Below are 23,350 nucleotides of genomic sequence, written 5' to 3'. Positions count from 1 at the left end.
AACACATTCAGAAGGTCATACAGGAATGCTCCTCTTCAGCCACAATCCACTCTCCTCTTTGGTCTCACACACCACTTGAACAACACTCACGAATGCACTCCAGGGAAAAGGGAGGGATGGGTTACGGAAGATCTATATACAGGGAGAATACAGTTAAAAGCCAGGAAACTCACAGGAAGCAACAAATGAAGTAGAGAGAGCCGGGCTAAACTGATGAGAGTCATACAACGATCCAGTGAAGAGAAATGCTATCTTAAATAGTCACAGGTGAGTCAGGGTAATGAGCAGCAGGTGAGTGATTGACTGCAGGTGTGTAGGCCAGGGGGAACCCGCGATGAATTTCCGCCCTGGCAGAGAAGAGCGAGAAAGAGAGAGAGAGAGCTCAACAATGATACATCACACAGGGGAGATTGCCAGGGACAATGACAGATTGAGTCCAAGATATTGGTCCAGGTTGAAGTAAAGATATCAGAAAGGTCCTGAGTGCTTTCACAGCTGAAGTTCATTTTTACAGATTCAATAAATGCCACAGAAAATCGCACAACTATTAAAACATTAAGCACTCATCTTTTGTGTGCTGGAGCACACGGCTTATCCACAGAGCAGTGGAAGGTTAAAGTGAACAGCAAAGGAAAATGATCAGAGATGCGCAAGTCAGATATTTTCTTTGATGCACAGATCCAAACCCTGGGAAAGCACCAGTAAATGTCCTTTTTCATGAGTGGGACATGTAACCCACTGTGTTAGGTTAACATTTAGAAAGTCAGTGACCAGATGTTTAGACTCACAGCAGACATGAATATTAAAATCATAGAGGATTAAAAATTAAAAAAAAACTTAAGAACAATTCCGGCCATAAAATGTGAAAACTCTTGGATAATGTCCTTATTAAACTTATGACGACGGAATATGAGAGCACACAGCAAAGGCACAGCACTGTTCAGGTCTAGACATTTCTTATCATTGTTATGCTGATGATATTCAGTTGTACTTTTCTTTTAAGCCCCAGGATTTATCTAAGTTTCAGTTTCCGAATGATTGCTTAGATTCTATCAAACGTTGGATGACTGCAAATTTCCTCCAAAAGTCCTTGTATGTGCTCCTGAAAGATTTTTATCGCAGATAGTGAAAGCCCTTGGTCCTCTCTCAGTTTATGTTAAATCCTCTGTCAGGAATTTAAGTGTCACATTGGATGGTCAGGTGAAATCTGTGGTTCGGTCTTGTTTTTATCATTTAAGAAATGTGGCTAAGTTAAGCCCAGTATTATCTCTCTCTGAACTGGCGATTGCTATATGTGAATTTATTTCCTCACGCTTGGACTATTGTAACTCGCTGCTTATGGGTCTAAGCAAAGGTTCTCTGGATCCTCTGCAGGTTGTGCAAAATGCCGCAGCTAGGCTTTTGACAAAATCCTCCTAGTATTCACATGTGACACCATTGCTATCTCAGCTACACTGGCTTCCTGTTGAATTTAGTCCATTTTAACATCCTGGTCTTGACTTATAGAGCTTTGCTTGGACTGGAACCTGCCTACATCTCTGATCTCCTACAGCCCTATGTCCCCAGCAGGTCCCTGGGAACATCTGACCAGCAGGGCTGGACTGGGACAAAAAAATCGGCCCGGGCATTTTGACTAGAGACCGGCCCATCAGGTTTATAGGAAAAACCATAAAGCCTTTGAATGAAAACAAACGCTGTTGTCACAGTGATGTACACTGTCTTGTTGGTATATATGTATCAGTCTAATAAACTTATGCCTACACCATCCTCCCTATTCTGGTATTCTAAACAATACCTGAAAGTAGACTGCCCCACCCTGGGGCGCTCTGTCAGTGCGCCCCAGGGTTGCTGTGGCTACAATGTAGCTTACCATCACCAGTGTGTGAATGGGTGGATGTGTAAAGTGCTTTGGGGTCCTTAGGGACTAGTAAAGCGCTATACAAATACAGGCCATTTACCATTTGGTCGAGTTAACCTCCTGAACTATCTACAACACATGGTGAAAACCTGAAATTAAGACAGAGAAGACCAGAGGTGAGACATGATCATTACTGATTACTGATGACAGATTTAGATATATTTTCATAAACCATTCATTTGCCACATGAATAAACAGCATGGCAGGACAAAATATTTTGTCTAACATGGCAACCTTTAAAAAGTGAAAGGAGATAGAAAGACAGGTGAGAAAGAATAAAACTTAATTGACGTTTTGATGGCATTTTACACACAGTACTGGTACAGTATCTAGAAAATGTGGGAAAAATACTGGCATCATAAACAGTACTTAGCTACTTCTGAAGAAATTATGAGGGGACCCTAAAAATATTACTATGTACAATAATTGATTTCTACACATTTTACATCAGATGAAAACGTTTGTTGTAAGATTCAGATAGTTATTTATTTAAAGCGAGACATTTTAAATGAGAATAATAAAGTAAAGTATTTCTTTGTGCCCCCCTTCCCCTGTTAATGCCCTACCTGGCCCCCTGGCAAATCTTTGCTAGATCCGCCCCTGCACAGTTACCAGCTGTCAGCTACGTAGAAAAGGATCCTGGTGTTATTTGTCTCTCAGAAACAGTTCATAACTTCCCTTCAACTCATCCATGTCACCTAAAAGGTAAACCTGTTTCTCCATCACCTGTTCAGCTCTGATGATTCAGTAAGGACATCTCCTGGTTTCATCTTCATGTTTCCCTCTCACCAGATAACCAAACCGACATCATGACCAGCAGTTTTTACAGCTGTGGCTCCAGCAAACATCAGCTGATACTAGAAATTAATATTAAATAAATTCTAACAACAGCTGATCAAGCTTAAATGTGCTGCTGTTGTTTAGCGCGACATCTGCTGGATTCCTCTTTCTGGCGCAAAGTGGGCGATAAACAAACAAGAGAGAAAAGCCGATCAGCTGATCATTGATCAGTTTCATGATTGAAGTAGAAACAGGAGAGAGAGGGGAGAGAATGAGAGAAGAAGAGGCAGCTGTGCAGCAAAGACACAGAATAACTCCAGCTTTGTGTCTTTTTCATTGTAGCTGAAGTCCGGGACAAACTGTGTTCCTTTTCACCTCAATACAAAACTGAATACGAGACCATTCCGTTTTTACGGGACGGTTGAAAACCGTAATAACTAACCTTAGTCCTACTCCAGCACAGGGCAGAGCAGCCTTTTACACACACAAACCCCACATACACACACACAGCGCTCACTGACACTCCCCCCGCGGGTCACACAAGTTACAGGAAAAACACACACACATACGATGCAGCATTAAACTCTGCTCCTTCAACATCTGGGACTAACATTATTTCTTACAGTGTAACACATTATCATTTAGAATAACAGCGACCATTTGATTAAAGTCCTTTTCAAGGTTAGGTGAAATCTACTTGGAGCCAAGGTGGAACCCCCCTTCTGCACTCAGACAACACCAACATTGAGCAGAAAAAAAAAACTCTGCTTACCTTATTGTAGCGGCCGCTTGGTGTTCTCTGATGTGCAAGGCTTTGGCATTCCCCAAGGCTCCCAGCAATCACCTTAATTCTTTGTCCCTTCGTACGTCGCCAATTGTGGTTGCAAATTTTGAAGCCATCCTGATAACCTTCTCCCACCAACGATGTGGAGATCCAACCATTTTAGATCCAATTAAAATCAAGACACTCAAAAAGATGCTCTGTAAAAAAAGTAGAATTCTTGGAACAGAGTTTAATACACTGAATCATATGAACAGCAGGAAAAATACATACAGACATTTAGCAAGAGAATTACAAAGCAGAAAGCAAGCAAAGCAAAACCCCGGGGTGTACAGCCTTAAGCACAGACAACAGAGCGACACAGAGACGGACAGGTAGCAGCAGCAGGAGGAAAAAGAGCTCTGGGGGTGTCCTCTGGTCCCCTAATAAACAGGGACCAGTATCCCCGCCCCCTGCTGCTGGGTAACTTTCCCACGCGCCCAAACATGGCTGCAGGGGTCAGGTACAGGCCAGGGTACGGGCAGGGCTCTGGCTGAGGGCCCAGACCAAAGGGACACCCTTAGGTTAACCCTTTGCTTTGCCTTCTGACAATAGGTCACAACATGGTCAAAGGTCACACATTAATCCTAATTATTAAATCTTTACAATATATAATCTTATAACTACATAGGTTCTTAAAACACTTCAGTGTGTGTGTGTGTGTGTGATTATATCGTATGATATTTTATTGTGATGTGTTCAGGATCTCTGTTACAATGTTACTGTTTTGGTTGTGCTACATGAAAGATGTTGAGTGTGTATTAGGGAAGGTTAGTTAAGGGAGAGTAAGTTATGCAGGAGAACTCTCCCCTTACATTAACTGCCCTGTTACTGTAATACCTTAATAAACTTCGGTGAAGCAAAATGTCTTGTGCTTAAGACTCTACATGAAAGTTAAAATATATATGTTCAGTGCAGATAGATATATATGTACATAGTTATACAACTCATAGGGGGGGTCATATGATTGTTGGGTTTTTCTCTATATCTATTATTGTACGATCTACTGTACAATATAAAGCGCCTTGAGGCGACTTTTGTTGTGATTTGGTGCTATTTAAATGAAACTAAATTGAATTGAATTGAATAACAGATTAAAATGAGTACATTCTTTGGAATTAGAATTTAGATTCTAATATTTGTATTCTCATATGCTAATATTACTTTATTAATGTAAACATAAATGAACAATCATTTACGTTTGTAAAAAAAACATGGTTAGTAGTAGTCCTTTAGAAGCTACTTTCTACTTTCTTACTTTAAGTACATTCATTTGTTCTTTTTCACTTTTACTTGAGTAAAGAAGTTGCTTCAGTACTTCAACTTTTACTGCAGTATTTTTAACATGGGTATCTGTACTTCTACTCAGGTAAAGAAAGTCTGTACCCTTGCCATCTCTGCTGATCTGTAGAAAACAGTCTTGCACTGAAGCATTTTAAATTAAAAAGCTTTACAAACAATCACATGATCCTGAGTGAAAGTGAAAGTGTTTACCTAACACTACAAAACGAGTGGTCAGAATCCCTACTGTACTACACTGCCGCAAATACTTAAAGGAGGGGATTTGTGTACAAAAATAGGACAGTAATTTTACTGCCTGTACTCTGGAGAAAGAAAAATATTGGATTACAGCATTAGACTGACATCTCTCTAAAGGTAGGGAGTTTAATGCTGTTCTTTTTTCAGTGATGTTTCTGTTATGTGCACGACCAAAGAACTAACTAATCGATCCACAAAGCTACAGAAAACTGTTCCACGATCAGTGTTTTTATGGATCAGTATTACTGCTGTAAGAGGTGCAGGTCAAGGTTGTTCTAATTCTTTTTATATACTGTTTAATCTACAGAAATGCATATTAATCTATAAAATGACAAGTTTGCATTGGCTGTTGTGTGAGGACCCCATATCTGTGAAAATATAAAAATATACTGACAAGAAAGCGCAGCTGAATTAAGTCTTGATCACAGTGTGACACTGTTAACTGTATGTGTCTGCAGCAGGATTAAATACCCATTAAAAATGAAGGCGGCATAATGGAAAAACTTTGAACATTCAGTCAACCAAATGATTTCTGAGAAATGAACATCTGATAGTGTTGGTGGAGACTTGTCTGTTTGGTTAAACCTGACATGGCAGTTCCCCTCTCTGTCAATCCTTTCATTACTAACATGATAAACGAGTTGTTAAAAGTTACCTACATGGTTTCTAACCGTGGCTTGACAACCTCTAGCTATTGTTAACGTGACATGGACACACCCATGAGAATGCCTACTCTAAACAGCAAATACTGTGAAGTAGGAAAATCGTACTCAGTGTTTTCTGTCCAACTTCACTAATTTGGTTTTTATGTTTAAGTTTATGAAAGTGCTCAAATTAGCTAAATGCTTGCCTCTCATTACTTTCAGAGAGAAACATACTGAACAACCTGGAGCAAGTATTAGAGTCTGTGCCAACAATGGAGGTAAAATTTATGAAAAAGAAACTTTGCCCTCACTACATGTTGTGCTTGCAACAATAGATTTTTATGTGTATTTTTGTTATTTTATAAGTCTAGTCAAGCTCCTGAAGACATGAAGAACAAAAGCAAAAATCAGTCTGCTGTTACCCCTACAAGTAAGTAAAAATTAACAACAATTCCAGAACAATTGGGATGCTTAGGAGACAACTGGGAGACCCAAAAGCTCAGGCAACATGAGAGATTGAATGTTGGTGGTGTGGGACCTTCCAACTCTGGTTCAGAACTTTCAAGTTCAGGCTCAAACAACACAGTACCCTTGCGCTCATGTGAGGGATTGACAGGCTCAGTGGAAGAGCTGGCTGGCTGTAGCAAGGGAGGGTTCTGATTACTCAAAGAAGTGGATTAAATAGTTAAAAAAAAATAGTTAAATTAATAAATTATTGGTGACTGAAGCAGTTGGGGGTATTTGTCAGCAATTCAGGTCATGGTAGAGAGTCATAATTCTTTGTAGAAATATTTGAGATTCTTACAAACTCCAATCTCAACTCCTCATCTAGAATGTGTGACGGATCTAGGTTTTGTCTGGGTGGTGATGGTGTGATGAAGCCCTCATGAATGTGGCAAACTTTTCCAACCAACTGCTTTGCCAAAAGGCAGATTACACGAAGACCCGTTCAACAACTCATTTGGAAGTACTGACATCTGCTAGTTATTCAATTTACAGCAGCCCTACTGTGATAATACATGTGGGATACATAACAGTGGATATGTAAACATATTGATGTATCAATATCAGAATATTCATATAATAATAATAATAACAACTTTATTTATAAAACATTATCACACAAAGTGCTGAACAGCTATTTGAAGATAAAAAAAGATAGATAAATAAATAAAAACAATACAGAAAAAAGAATACAGTTTAGAGGATAATAAAACAAAAGGGAACAGCAATAAGAACCAGTAAAAATGTTAGGCATAGTATTAAGACACGTAGCATAGGGTGAACAAGTGGGTCTTAAACTTAGCTTTGAAACCCTCCACATTGCATGCCGCCCTAGTATTTTGAGAGAGGTTGTTCCACAAAGATGGGCACAAAAAGGAAAAGCACGCTCCCCAATAGTCTTTTTTCTTGCTTTAGAAACCTTTAAAAGGCCAGTATCCTGAGATCGGAGAGCAAGGGATGGAACATAGTGGTGCAGAGAAATATAAAAGGCGCCAAACCATTCAAAGCCTTGTTGGTGACCAACAGGACCTTAAAAAAGAGGCTAATGGGAAATAACACCTAGCTGGGGAACTAAACACACTTAAATCAAATCAGAGTAATGTGACACTGGAAGAAAAACTAACACAATACACAACAGTCAAGCAGTTCCAAAATCAAACAGTTTGATAAACAAGTTGTCAGAAGAAGGCTAAAATAACTAGGAGAGAAACACAGAGAACTGCACTAAACAAAAAGAAACTGACAAAGCAAAGGAAGGAAAACACAAAGGTGAAAACTTAAATAATAAGCAACCTATGAACCAAACTGACAATGTAAAATAAAGCACTGGGTCAAAGACTTGATGGCCCACAGATCAAAATTGAAACATCTGATATGTTTTCTATGATCTATTGTGAATTAAATATGGGTATAGGAGATCATTATATTTTGTTTTTATTTATGTTTTGCGCATTATCTGATTTTTTTCTTGAACAAATGGAATTACAAGTGTGTGTAATTCAAATGTTGAAGAATAATACTGTAATCTCAATAACATGATACATAGCACAAAATCTAATGATAAAGCCAGACTTGAAAACGGCATGAAAGTTGCATATGATTAATATGAAAAGGCAAATGGTAAAATGTTGGCCTGAGCTGTATTTTGAATAGGCCCTCATAGAGGGTCCAATAGATCAGACAAAGATAGTTAGGTTTTTGTGTGAACTAGGTCATTCATTTTAGATCTAGGATTTATAATATTAACAAACCTACAGTTTCTTTAGAAGTAACAAGGATCTGTTTATCCACAGTGAAACAACTGGAGTGCTTATTGGAAGAACTGGGCTTAAAACAGTACTACAGAGAAAAGCTATCACTCAGGAGAGTACTTGAGATCAATAAGAAGTCCATCACTGATGAACCTGCCAAGTTTAACTCAGACCTTCCATGGTATTTTCTGAAAAAACTAATGATGTTTAATGTCACTTCTATAAATGTGAAATGTACACCAGAGTGCGAGTCAAACAGTGATGATGAATCAGGGAGTACAGATGCAGATTTTGATGATATGATTGACACAGATGACACTGTGAATCCCCTCGACATAATCACTACTGTCTTTCTGTGTTCTGATGGTTTTCTACAGCAGGAATTGGCACTAAAAATGTCCATGTGTCAGTTCTCAGTCCCTCTGCTGCTTCCCAATTGTGATACAAAACAGTGCACACTCATGCTGTGGGCCATGAGAGACATTGTTAAAAAGTACAGACCTCAGTCTCTTTCACAGTCAAGGGGCTTCATTGAAGAAAGAATCGTTCTCTCTGAACTTCCAATGGTCTCTTTTGTCAGACTGGGTGAGTGCTCCTTGTCCAAGTCAGAGATTCTCAATAAGCTTCTGAGCAATGCTCAGCAGTACCACGACACTTTTGTTCACCACAACATGGAGTGTGGTGACAGTCCAAGAAGAATTTCCAATGGACTGACTGAAATTACTTGGTATCTTCCTGGTGGAAACACAAACATCGATATTTTCAGTCAGCCAGTGGCTGTAGCTAACCTTCGTGGAGACATTGCTTCATTTGAAACACAATACTCCTTTTTGTGTCAGACATCTGCAGCAGTTTTTGTCTTCTTTGACCATTTGGATTCTGAGTCTGAGTCTGTGATCAACCTGCTTAAAAGTCAAAACCACAAAGCACAGATCTTCTTGGTGGGAAACTGTGAGAGCAAGCGCTTCAATTTAGAGTCTTTGAAAAAAGTAGCATCTGAGTTGGATTTCACTAAAAACAACATTATTAAGACAAATAAGAAAAATGATGCAAACTTTGTAAAAGATTTGAGGAAAAAAGTCAGAAATGTGGTTGAGAAATCAGAGCTGAAGATGAAAATAGAGAAGATGGTCAAAGTTGCTCATGAACTGGGAATCCTAGTTGATGAAGACGCTCCCGAGTGCCAGACTGCAAAGAAAAATGCAAAAACCATCACTGCAGGGATTCAAGACATCCATAAATACAAAGAAGATCAGCTTCCCCGACAAGGCCAAATATGGAAAACATTGACGTGCTTAGAGAAGGAAGAGTTTCGACTTCGACATGTTGAGTCTAAAAATATAGAAGATTACAAAAGTGATCTTCAGAAACAGAAAGAAGAACTGCGGAAAAAGCAGAACTCTTATGAGATGTCAGCGGCTATGACAAACTTCATCACTGGGATATCAAGCCCAGGAACAGAGAGGTTTTATTTCCTGAAATGGATGCGAATGAACCTCGATAATGTGTCTCGTGTAAGACTGTCTGAACTCAGGGAGAAATATAAAGAAAAATGCAAGAACTCTGAGAACAAAGAGGAGATCAAAGAAATTGACAGACAAATTTCTAACAGCTCACTGGGGATTGAACACTTCTTCCGTGAAATGGGTCAGATCTATGAAGCTTCACTGTCTCTTCCAGAAACACACAGATCACGTCAGCAATTTCAGCATCTGCCCAAACTGTGTGCAGAGTTGTTGCTTGATGGATTTCCTCTTGAGCTTGTAGATGGAGATGCATCCAACATCCCTCTCAGATGGGTGAGTGATGTTCTCTCTCAGCTCAGTGACCTGGTGTCTCCAAACAGAAAGATACTGGTAGTCACAGTTCTTGGAGTTCAGAGCACAGGAAAGTCCATTCTCCTTAACACCATGTTTGGAGTGCAGTTTGCAGTCAGCAGTGGTCGATGTACTCGAGGTGCCTTTATGTTGCTCATCAAAATCAATGAAGACATGAGAAAAGTCCTAAACTGTGACTTCATGGTGATCATTGACACTGAGGGCTTAAAGTCACCAGAACTTGCACAACTGGACAACAGCTATGAGCACGACAATGAGCTTGCAACACTTGTTGTGGGGCTGAGTGATGTCACCATAGTCAACATTGCAATGGAGAATTTAACAGAAATGAAAGACATCCTACAAATAGTTGTGCATGCTTTTCTCAGGATGAAGGAGGTGGGCAAAAAGCCTAAATGTCAGTTTGTTCACCAGAATGTGTCGGATGTTTCAGCCCATGAGAAGAACTTACGAGACAGGAAATTGCTTCTAAAACAATTAAATGAGATGACTCGGGCAGCAGCCAAAATGGAAAAGAAAGAGGAGAATAAGAACTTCACTGATGTGATGGAGTACAGTCCAGACACCGGGAACTGGTACATTCCTGGACTCTGGAATGGAAACCCACCAATGGCACCAGTTAATGCAGGATACAGTGAGGCTGTATATGAGCTCAAGAAAAACATCATCCAACTACTGAGAAACTGTGAGTCATCTGCTAATAATATCATAGAGTTTAAAGAGTGGGTGAAAAGTCTGTGGAATGCAGTAAAGCATGAAAACTTCATCTTCAGCTTCAGAAACAGCCTCGTAGCTGATGCATACATGAAGCTCTGCACAGAGTTCAATAAATGGGAGTGGGAATTTAGAAAAGAAATGTACACCTGGGTAAGAAATGCAGAAACAAAAATTTCCAATTTTGGTACTATTGCCGCAAAATCTGAAACATCTGACATGAGAGAATTTCTCAGATCTTTGAAAAGTGACGCCACCACAGTGCTGTCTACATGGGAGACAAAGATTCTGAACAATCTGACACAATATTTTGAGCAAACAGAGGGTCATGTGTCTCTGGTTGAAGGATACAAAGAGGAATTCTCAAACAGTGTAAAGGTCCTTCGTCGTGATATAGAAAATGGTGTAATGCATCAGCTTGAAGCAGCAGCAGGAATCAGACAGGGAATGACAGAAATTGATAAAATCAAAGACAATCATACAAAAGAGATTGAAAAAAAAAGCAGTGCGTGCATTAATTGATAAATGTCGAAAGAAAGAAGTCCAAATGACAGGCGCAGAGTTGGACAAAGAGTTTGAGAAGATGTGGAGTGAAACTTTAGAAAAACTGTCTTTCTCTGAACAAAAAACAAAAAATGTCACAGACAATGTGTCCCACTGTCTGAGAGAAAATCTGAAACACAGAGGGGGTGCAAATGAGTTATTAAGTGAAATGAGTCTACAAGATTGTGGAAAAGAGTCTTTCAAATGTACACCTGAAGGATGGTTCAACAGATTTAAACACACAGCAAACAAGGTCTTTACTGGTCAGGATCACATAATGGCTGCACAACATCTGGCTGACAGGATGATAAATATTTGCACAGACTTTGTGAATGAACGAGTGAAAAGAAGAAACAATTACCATGAAACTTACATCCAGGAGATCCTTCACAAGACTGATGAGACTCTCCAAAATAATGAAAATGTTAAGATGAATATTGAGTTTGAAGTTTCTCTAAAACAGCACATCTGTGGATTTGCAGCCAGAGAGTTTCAGAAAATGCACGAAGATTTCATAGAAGAAAATGATCCATACAGGTGTCTGACTAAAAACAAGGAAAAGTTTCATGAAGATTTCAAAGATGTGTTTCATGAACGAAACCAGTGTCAGAAGAAAGCAGAAGAATTCACAAATCGATGTTTGAAACCTGCCGTTGAAGACTTTGTTAATCGCTCCCTGGGTCCTGATATTATTGATGAAATGAGGAAACTCAGAGAGTTCAGCACAAGAATGTCCTTCCAGTATTCAATTTTACTGGATTTGCTTCACAAGGAGCATTTTCGAAACTATGTGACCTATATTTGCTCATATGAGAAGTATGCAAAGTCATGGATACTTCAGCAAATAAAGAAGCGCTTCTCAAATGAGTCATCAGTGTTTGCGTTTGAGGACCGACATCTGCGGTCATGTATTGACAGCATAAATTCTGCCATCAACAAGGCCAAAACTAGAGAGAGTGATGATTTGAAGGCATTTGTTGAAGGTATTTGCAAAGAACTCGGTGATAAACTGGTCATTACCCAGAATGCTCTTGGTGCTTTCATGATACTGAACAATGCTGACAAGGAACAGTTTGCTGACTGTCTCACAACATCTGTGAATGACATGACAGAAACTCTTAGAAATGAGTTTAAAGAATCTACCTTTGAAATTAAACTACAAAATCTCCATGTGCAGCCACAGAATGAGCTTTTCAACAAATTGATTGGTTGTGGTAAACAGTGTCCATTCTGCAAAGCTCCCTGTGATGCAGGAGGAATAGCCCATACTGAGCACTTTGCTTCACTGCACAGGCCAGAGGGTCTGGGTAGATACAGATGGGTCGACACAAAAACACTTGTCACTGAAATATGCTCGTCTCTGGTTGTTAGTGACAAAAAATTTCGTAGCAGTGATACAAACAATAAATTTCACTCCTATAAGAACTACAAGAAAATCTATAAAGACTGGAATATTCAAACAGATGTGAGCCTTGAAGCATCAGACTACTGGAAATATTTAATGAGAAAATACAACAATGACTTTGCCAAAGAATATGAAGCAGCACCTGCTGACATCCCAAAATCCTGGCATAAAATCAAAAAGATCAGGCCGAAAAAAGTCTCAAAGAATCATTTAACATCAAGTAACTACTTTTAATACTTTTCATATAATTCTTCTGTACAGAAGAACAGATGTTGTGTTTGTGAGACTGAAGAACACTTCTCAGTATTTTATTAAACAAAAGTAAGATGCTGTCAGTACACAGAAAAATAACCAAAAATTGTTGGTGACCTGAGTTTGCATTTAACACATTAATGAATGATAATCTGATCAAATTTAATAAATGTTTTGTGAATGTTAATGTTTAATTTACAATTCATTCAAGGTGTTATAAGAAACACATATAAAATGCATGCCATTATCGACTAGGGATTTTTAAAATCAAATTATAATGGATTCATTTTCTTTCTTATCAGATTTTTGGTATAACTTTCTTACTTTTTCAATAACAAAGTTAAAAAATGAAAAAGACTTTAAGTATTTTTTTTCTTTGAGGAATCTGGTGTCAAATCTTTACACTTTCAATATTTTAAACTATCATCTGAGGATAAAAGTTTTTATTACAATATGTGATTTTCTTACTTAAAAATTGAATTTGAGATTCTTTCATATCAGATCAGAATTGTGCATTTTATATCACTTTATATCTGGTGTGATCCATAAATCAGGTTAATCAGTTAAGTCACTCAGTTATAACTAATTGCAAACTGTGGATCAAACTGTGTGTTATTTACAAAAACTTGATGTAATCTGTTTAGCAATCCACCAGGCCATCAATGTCCTCCCTGTGGTCATCACAAAGCACTTCCCACATGGTTGAGTCAAAACAGTCCTTCACATGACCCTCCTCAGTGTCCTCAGCCCATCTTTTCCCAGTGTGGGTGACTACTAGTTCCCTGTGTACTAAAGTGCAATACACAGAGAGGAGGCACACCAGGTTGTGATTTGATCTTCCCAGGGAAGAAGGAAATATATACATATGCCTCTTTTGTGTTAGCATACAGTATGTCCAGTGTTTTATTTTCTCTGGTGGGGCGTGTAACATACTGAGACTTTCATGTTCTGTAAATTGAAGCGACAACAGATCGATAAATGTGAAAAAAAAATTAAAATCACATGTATTTATCTTGACTTCTCATTCTTATTATTATCTTTTTTTAAAAAATAAATGAACTCCTCATTAAATAGGAAAAATATTTATATACTATACTTTGTGTTCTCTGAGGCTACGTTCTGCAGGCGAAAGTGCATCAAATCCGATTTTTTTTTACCCTATGCGATATTATTAGGTTATCTACATTATTATGTAAATAACAAAATATCTTAAAGCAAAAATTGGGAAACGTAAAGTCTGAAGTCTTTATATTAAGGGCCATCAGTCAAACAATATTGTTTGCTCTGGGTCTAAACAGAGCGCGTTGTGTGTGACATCTTCTTTTGCGCATGCGGGCCACTTTGAGCATTCACACTAGAGCGCGTTTGATGTCGCATTTTATTTGTAGTGTGAACAAGCAGACAAAAAAATCGTATTTGATCAAAAAAATCGGAATTGAGCATTAAGACCTGCAGTGTGAACGTAGCCTAAGAAACGTGTAAAGGAGTGCGGTAAACAGTGTCTTTTATGGCCTACAGTCTGAGCGTTTTAAAAAAATCTTCATGTGGTCCATGTGAATGTCCCTGCAACAGACTTTCATGTCTTTAGTCTTAAAGAAAGGGAAGGATTTTTAAGTTATAATATTACCTGTTATTTTATTGTTTTACCAGAATGGATCACTTGAGATCAAAGTGGGCTGCATTTGGCCCTTGTCCCTGGTCTAAAGGAATCTCAGTGGTTAGTGGAGTGCTTCTGTATTGGTAATTTCTTTGTTTTATGTATTGATCACTTAGTAATAGCAAGATCACTCCTGTCACCAGTTGTATGCGTGTAGAATGTTATCACAAGTGGGCCTCATTTTTATTGCACCGTCAACTTGGGCCTATTGTAGAGAGTGTGTAGAGTGTTGCAGCACATTACTAAACCACTTCAAATCATGCTCACCGGATGTTTGCAGGTTATTTTTGACACTTCATCTCACTGATGTGCTAAAAACAAAACTGATAAACTGCAACTTATCCTTAGCTTCAACTTAGCCTCAAACTATATCATACATAGTTTGAGGCTTTAGGCCTTTTCACACTGGATGTTCTGTTTTGAATATGTTCATATGCCAATGAGACAAATAAGTGGAAATTGTATTTTTATTGTTATATATCACAAAATGTTGACGCTTTTATTTTAACATCTTGTTAGACAGGAAAGCTTTTATTTTGACATGTGCATAGACAGGAAGCAGGAAGTGCAAAGAACAGCAGGTAAAGCATGACCTTTTAAATCATTTGTGTTAAATCCAAAATAATCAGAGGAGTCCATACAAGTGTATGCTCACCCACTACCTGCTTATTTTTCATTGTATTAATATCAGATTGTATATCTGCATGATATTTATTTTGTAGTCTAATATGTTAGTGCCTAACTATACTTACCTGCTGATTATATGAAAATCCATTAAGAGTTTTGTTTTATGTGTTTTTCTAGTTTCATTCCAGTTCATTGATGTCAGTTCAACATGATTGCTATGTACAGAGAGAACAGTACAGTGAAAAACCACATTCGTCAGAGGGATTCTCCAGCATAGTTATGAATGGTGAAATGGACGACAAAGTGTCATCGGTATCCAGCTCCAAGCGCACTTCTTCCTCAAAGCATTCAGTAGCCAGCACCGCTGCAAAAGCCAGAGCTATCACTGAAGCTGCACGCACCAGGGTGACATTTGCACAAAGGGTGCTTGAAATAAAAGAACATAAGGCCAATTTGGATTTAGAAAAGGCTACTCTTGAGGCAGATCTAGAGAGATTTGGAACTTGAAAAAACAGCTGCCTTTGCTGTTCGATCTCAGTTTTGTTTTGACAAATGGCAGTCGTGGTTATAATCAAAATGAAAAACCCACGGTAAATCATGATGGAGGGAGAACTGCCATAGCTGTTCGAAAGAGAAATGCATGTACAGTAGCTAATTCTAATGCCGTATATAGAGAAGAAATGGGTAGGAGAGGTGCATGTGATCTTGCTAAGCACTGTCCACTTCACGACAAACCCCATCCTCTGGAAAAATGTACAGCCTTTAAAGCAAAACCACTCATGGAATGCAAGAATTTATTGAAGGACCACAGACGGTACTTTATGTGCTGCTCAGTTACTCATGTTGCCAGGGAATGTCACATGAACCTACAATGCAATGAATGTGAGAGTGACAAGCACTGCACTGCTCTTCATCGGGAGACTACACTCCCAGAAGTGTCGCCTCCTGCATCAGTGTCAGATACAGACCACCAAAACATCTTGTGCTAAGATCTGCCTAGTGCGAGATAGATCCTGAAGCACAGATTTTGATCTTACTGGGAAGAGATCTCATACTTGTTCACAAAGTAAGGCAACAAATTAACGGCCCCTACAATGCTCCGTTTGCGCGGGATGGGTGATAGTTGGGGAAATTTGCATCAACAGGGCTCACAAGCCTACTGTAGCTGTCTATAAGACTAGTGTCCTGCCGAATGGATGTCCATCTTTCATGGTGCCATGCCAGAATAAAATCTCTGTGAAAGAAAAGTTGGGGTATGGCTATGGCTCCCCACACCCTCTAGAAGATCCTTACATGGAGAAACCTTTTGAACTTAAGCGCACTCACACACACAGGTGTACACAAGGGTGCTTGCATACATAAACTATATACATACATAAACTTCCTTGGCTGCTACCTTAAAGCATATTGTGCACTGTTGGTCCCGTGTGCTGCTGAATAACATTCAATATTTAATATTTACTGTTACTTACACGTATCTAGGATGTTGTCTTCATATTGTGTTGTTGTCTTGTTGTTTGTTTTCTTTTAACAGGTGATCCAACGGATTTTTTCAGTATCTTCTTTTACTGCTCCCACTTCCCCTGTGTTCTCTTTCTCCCTTTCTGTATAATTGTCTGTCCAATTTGTAATAACTTAAAGTAAAATATATAAACAATTCTAATATAGATTAATCAAGTGGAACAATATGGCATTGGCATATTTTCTCCACTTGAAAAAATAAATCCGTTGGGCATTTTTCCTGGCCGTCACACAACAATTCTGATTGCTAAAGAACAGGACAGGCACACACAAAAAAAAGTGATAAGAACTGAGACTATGAGACTATGTTCAAGATGTATATTGAATATTAAATATAAGCAACAAAAAAAGAACTTTTGAAGTGCCAGTGGAGACCGCACTCACAACGCCACAGTTGGACCCCGGGATTTCAGAGTAGACGGCTGTGGTGAGTGAGAAAGACACTTTTCCAATTTTAGGACTGTTTATTCTGGGGCCGTGTTTTTTGTGGCAGAAGATAATAATAAAAATGGGTCTTCTACTTCACCTGTTCACTCTGACCGGAGAACTAATCAAGGAGAAACTGTTTTCGTTGAGCCTGCTCCTCTGCCTGTCAGTGTCCCAGCCCCTCTTTTATCACATCCACCACTCCGGCCTGAAGCTCAGTCAGCTACTCCACCACCTGCTCCACTCCCACCACAGTCAGTCTCCTGCTCAGTCTCTAGTTCAATCTCCTGCTCAGCAGCCATCAGCTCAGTCTCCTGTGTAGGGGTGGGTTTGGTTTAGGTTTTATCCGATACCGGTGCCAAACCGGTACTTTTAAAACGGTGCCGGTGCATAAACGGTGCTCGAATAGGTGCTTAATCACATTAAAATGTTCCTAATTTAATGTTTAAAAGCACTTGAAAAAGGCAAAATCCCATGTAAAATTAGGGCAACAAACTGTATTGTCATTACTGAAAATAACCGTATTTTTATGAGAAAGTTATTTTCTGTTATTTGATGGTATTATTTTGGCGCCCCAGCTGCCGGAATATTAGTTTTTCTAGGATTTTTTTTTTAACAGCGTATGGTTCCAAGCACTGTCACCAGTCTTTGCATTTTATTATTACCTCATAACACTGGTTTAATCAGCTTGATCCTTAAGCCCAAGGAGCTATGAATCAAAGGAACATGTGACTCACACATAAGGTTTGGGTTAATTGAAATATTAAAATTAAAATCCTGACCGGCGTACATGAACTCATTTCCTGGGAACAAACTGATGTTCCAAAGATCAGCTGAAGACAAAATCATCGTTTACTGTTACTATAGATGTATGGCGCGTTTCATTGTAATTATTGTTATTTAACCCTGTCATGCATGAATTATGAAAACCTCAATTAGGATTTAAGTATTTTTATTCTATGCCTATGTTTTATTTCCATGCCTAAAAATGAATAAAAACGCTTACAAAAAAATCCTGATTGAGGTTGTCATAATTCATGCATGACAGGGTTAAGGCAGTTTGCCTGACAGTGGACATATGAGGCCTTTGGCCTTCTTTTTTTTTTTGTATTCTTGACTGAAGTCACCTAAAGCGCCCGCTCATGTTTGTAGCCCCATCATCACCTTGATCCCAGATGTTGTCAATCTTTAGGTTATTTTCTTTCACTAGAGCCATCACTGGCTTTTCTAGAGCATCTCCACTTGTTGACTCCACATTACACACCTGAAGGAAGCGCTCCTTGATTTCCATGTTGTGCACATATCTGAATGAATCCTGCTTGGTGTACAACACATCTGTGGTTTCATCCATCAGTATAGAAAAGATTCCACACTCTTGCATTTCTGTTTGAATGACACGTCTTACTGATGTGGCCGAAGCTTTGATTATGTCGTTCAGACTTCTGTTTGAGAGGAGCGAGACGGGAGGTCTTTTTCCAGGTCCCTGTCACTCTTATATGGCACCAAGGTGTAATTTAATTACACTGTCATATTTGCTGAACAACTCGACTAACTCTCAGAAAGATTTTGGCTTTACAAGGTCTCATCATCTCCCCTGAAAGGCATACCCTGTCTTGCTAAAGTGTGATGTTATGAAATGAGACAAAATTTCCCTTTTTTTTTCTTTTGCAGCTTGGGACACTTGGTCAGCTACTTCAAAAGCCGCAGATTTAACCCTTCTGTTTTCATCATTTAGGAAAAAAAGGACAGCTGAAACAATACATAACATCAGCACTTGGAGAATACTCTAGACATGGATTATACTCATACCACTTCTTTTGAAATAATTCTCCCCCTTCATTCTTTGAATACGATGAGAGTTCTGGTTGTCAGGGTCCAACATTATCACACATTTGAGTAAATCCATCATCATACTGTATGTGGATTATGCATGACATGGGCAGGATCAGTTATGTGTGCGAGTCCAAATTGCTCTTTCAGAGCTTTCAGTCAATGAAAGACAAGTTTTTTGTGAGCAGTCCAGACAGCAGCTGATTATCTCTGATGTCACACCTACTGTTATAACTGTTACTGTGTGTCAAACATCAGCCTGATGTAACAGTGTTTGTGTTGTATGACTCCACTGGGTGGTAGATCACAGCACTGTGTGATCATCAGGCACTGGCAACTGTGTGTCCACTGTATGGAGCACATGACCAGTGTAAACTATCTGTTAACTGAGAAGAGTGGTAGCATCTCTGCTGAGGTACAGACAGGAAGTAATAGACTGAGACTCTAACATGAGTTCTGTAATATGAGAGCTGGTGCATAGAGGCAAGAGGCAACGTAGACCCTGGACAGGTCACCGCTCTGAGAGAGAGAGACTGAGTCACAGAGAGTGAGAAAACACAAAGTGAGAGAGGCCACACAGACTTCCATGTTAAAATAAATGAACATGTTTGCATCACACTACAAAAAAACAAGACAAACAAACTTTCTCTGGTCCCTATCGCTAATATCGGCCTTCATAACGACTGTAGAGTGTGTAATTATTATTATATTATTATTTCTTATATAGTCCACCTGTTTAAATTGTATTAAAGCTTAAAGTTTGCAATATTATTTTCTGTACTCTGACCTCTGGACTGGATTTCATTGGGGGATGTTGATTAACAGGTATGACAGTCTGTATGAAGCTCCTGTACCATCTTTTGATGCAGCTTGATAATCGAGCTAACTAGCTTTAGCTGATAACTCACTCGTGGTCACTATGGTCACCCTCCACCAGTCACAAATATCCTGAACTCGTCTCCGCTCTGCTCTCGGTTCAAATCACACTTTAGTTCAGAGTGAATCAGTGCAGGACGAGTAACATCATTTCAGTTCACAGCAGCTTCAGAGCAGATTTCCACTCTGTGAACGATCCTCCATCCATGTGACAGGAAGAGACTCAAATCTCAGGTTCATCTCTGCTGCAGGGAGGCGGTCTCAGTGAGCACCTCGACAGTCAGGGTTTGTTGGACTGACTGAAGCTGCATGAGTAAAATCAATGAATCTTTACTTTAATAACTGGCTCAACATGTCAAACAGCACTAAAAACAACTTTTACAGCATCACAAAACCAAAAAAAAAAGAATTAAGCACAAACACCGTAGTTTTTCCTTTGCAGAGAGATTTCTTCATATTCGTGAAATATTTGATGATGTTGTGTACTATAGTTTGACAGTTTCTCAAATATGTCAGATTTAAGAGGTTAAAGTATTGTCATTTATAAAGCAGCTGCTCTACTGCAGCACCCAGTTTCACCAGTAGATGGGAGCAGATGTTAAACATGATTCGTGGCCATTTGAATCATCACAGAGGTGTTTAACAGGAGGAGCTCTGTGCTGGTTCAGGAGATGTGATCTAGATGGAAGTTCAGTCAAGTCCCATGTTCTTAGTTTGTAGTACATTTTGACTTATAAATAAACAAAACTAAAATAAAAACTCTTCAGTATCAAACAGATGCATCCTGTGCTGCAGCCACTGACTGATCTTTTTGCTGTTTTTGGTCTGTGGTTGTGATTTAATGTTTATTACTGGTTTTCTGTACAAAGTATAGATGCGATCTTTGTTAGTCACCACCAAACCACAATGATCTGACACCTCTGTGAAACCCACAGACCCACACCAGAAAAAAAAATGTGAGAACAAAAGTTTATTTGACCTGTAGAGAAACTAAACTGCTGCTGTGGAAACAAGAGCTAAAAAACACGAATACAACATAAGTGATGATGTTACTGAGGACACAGAACAACTGGAACTTTAATTGGATTCTGTAAAATGAAAGTATGTAGAAAATAAGCAGTATTGTGATCTGAGCCCAAGAAAAAACTTGGATTTAGGTCCATAATTGGTTGAATGAGGACACTTTCTTTTAAATGTAGCTTCTGTGTAACCATCTCCTGAACCAGCACAGTGGTTTGTACCTTGTTGAAAGCATTTGATCATAGAGTTTGACAATGACACGCCTGCATCCTCTTGCTGTTCTTGACTTGGAATCATGTTGTGTAGTTGTTTTTCTTAAACATGACAATAATTCTGTCATCATGCACTTTCCTGGGCCTTTTAATGTGGCTCAGCTGGTCAGTGGATTCATTCTGTTTAATGATGCATCATATTGTTGATTTGGCCACTCCTACAGTTTTGCTCTCTCTGATGGGTTTATTGTCACTTGCACTGACATCTCTCGAGATCTCACACTGAACATAGTAAAAACAGTGAAAAGCTATAAATTATACATTCAACATGGATCGATGGAACAAGGGAGCAGACTTTACCTGACCATGAAACTCCTATCAGTAAGTTGTTGCCCCTGTGAATGCAGGACTATCTATAAAATTGCTGTAATTCCTAACAGGTAACACAGTACTTTACTTAAATGTTTTTAATTAAGGACTGAAGTCTACACTACAGTCACATCCTGATTGTTCAAGTTAAAATTCACTGTGGTGGTAAATAGAGTCAAAACTACAAAAATGGTGTCTTCATAAAAACAAATTATGCCAACAATGAGGAAGAGCCAGGAGAGAGAGGGAGTTCTGGGCTTCTTTGCTTTGGCTGCTGCCCCCACGATCTGGCCATGGATACACATAAGAAGATGGATGGATGGACAGAGGGACTCTGGTCTGAGGTGCTGGGGGGACCAGTTAGAGACCAGCAGCTGGACGTCAGTGGTTGGACTGGTGGACTACTTCAGTGAAGAGTAGACAACGTCTGGCTCTGGTTTAAAGTCTGAACACAAACACACACAGTTCAAATAACAGGAAACATGATTACAATCTCTGTAGTTTCGTCTTGATGCTCAATCATCCAGTAAATCTCCAAAAGTTGATTCTGTTCATCTGGACGTAGCGTTTTGTGGGAGAAACGTTTCGTCACTCATCCAAGTGACTTCTTCAGTCTCAGCTGACTGCAGGTTTCCCCAAATCTTATAAACAGTACATTTTCATAATGATTTCAGATCCAGAAAGGATAATCTGGGGAAAAGGAGGATCGCATTTGCCAGCCCAGTTGTCGGAGCCTGCGTATGCGTACTTGTGTGTACTTGTGGTCTCGTGGACTTGTGATATGTTGGAGAACAAGTGTTCCAGTTCAAGGTGCACATGAAGCCAAGAACGCGAAAATTTCTGTGATGTGTTTTTGCTCCTCCCGTTTTATCGAGCATGTGTCGGTGGTGACTTGTGTGGACTTGGTACAGCTAAAGCGCAGGAGAGCAGCTAAAAAACCTTTAAACATTACACAAAATAAACTTTTAAGATATTTTCAAGCAAGAATGTATCTGTGTAAAGTTCAAATTTCTGCTCGATTTATCAAGACGTCACATATTAGCAAAAATGCTCCGACGTTTTCGGAGATGTCAGTTTTTTTAATGCTTTGTGGCAGCTTTTGAACATCTGTGGCATCTATTAATGTCAAATCTAGCCTTTCTTTAACAACATAAGCAAACTGCTTTTATATTTAACCGACTTTTCTGTTTAATTTCATTTTAAATAATAATAACAATAGTATTTATTTTGTTAATAAATGTGTTTAAAAACAAGTTTTGTTGTGAAAGCTATAATCCAGATTAGTGGCCTGTTAAATGGTTAACGTCTAGTTCGGCTTTATACTTGAGAATAAAGTAATTTAGCTTGTCCTTCTAAAGAATTAAGTTAAATTACACATTTGAATCATAAGAAACATTATGTTACATATAAACCCTGCCATACTTTAGATCTGGTCATTTTGCTTATTATAAACTTTATATATTGGAAGTTAGCTTTTAACAAGCATGTAATGATTATATTTAAATTAGGTGGTCTTATTTTAAACACATATCTTTTCAAGCCTAAACTGACCGTGCCAATACTACACATTCAGACACAGTAGTAGATGGTGTTTTTAATACTATATGTGTTAGTCTAATTTGGTTGTATGGGGCCTACATTGACCTTCTGTGTTGTAAGTTATAGTGATTGCACAGCCATTAGGGTCAAATCAGTTTCTGAAAAATGTTCTGTTTTTTCTCCTCTGCTTGCTTCTTACTGTCTTTGAGGCTCGGGACCAGCACTCCTGCTGTTGGACAGAAAGACATCAGTAAGTATTTTGGTTTTCAATATATTAGCAACTGTCAGTGACATTTATATTAATCAGGCTGAACTTTAATCATACTTTAGATCAGCCTGTTTTACTTATTGTTTTGTTTGTGCTTTGGTTTGGGGAAGTTGTTTCTTTACTGATCTTTTCCTGTCTTCTGTTATTAGACTTGAGATATGACTGCACTATGCTGTTGCTGGTGACCACAGTTAATTCTACAAGACATGCTGTGTAAGTAAACAAACAACAACAGTTTGGTCTGCATTTCTTGAAAGATCACATCCCCCAAACTTAGTTTAGAGGGTCTACACTGTA

At 38.8% G+C, this 23,350-nt stretch overlaps 1 protein-coding gene across 1 annotated transcript; it reads left to right on the top strand.

The window, feature by feature from the left end:
* The first annotated feature begins 5,042 nt into the window (after positions 1–5,042).
* On the top strand, positions 5,043–12,690 carry LOC120434397 (up-regulator of cell proliferation-like). The gene is given in 5 exon segments (XM_039602465.1): positions 5,043–5,174; positions 5,924–5,979; positions 6,068–6,131; positions 7,999–11,012; positions 11,014–12,690. Coding segments are annotated over 4 exon segments (4,761 nt in total). The 5' UTR covers positions 5,043–5,174; positions 5,924–5,973.
* Positions 12,691–23,350: the final 10,660 nt, after the last annotated feature.

This window comes from Oreochromis aureus, linkage group 3 (assembly GCF_013358895.1).
Source record: "Oreochromis aureus strain Israel breed Guangdong linkage group 3, ZZ_aureus, whole genome shotgun sequence".
In the NCBI taxonomy this organism is placed as follows: domain Eukaryota; kingdom Metazoa; phylum Chordata; class Actinopteri; order Cichliformes; family Cichlidae; genus Oreochromis; species Oreochromis aureus.
The sequence above is the reverse complement of the archived record's forward strand: the minus strand, read 5'-3'. Positions and strand labels throughout refer to the sequence as shown.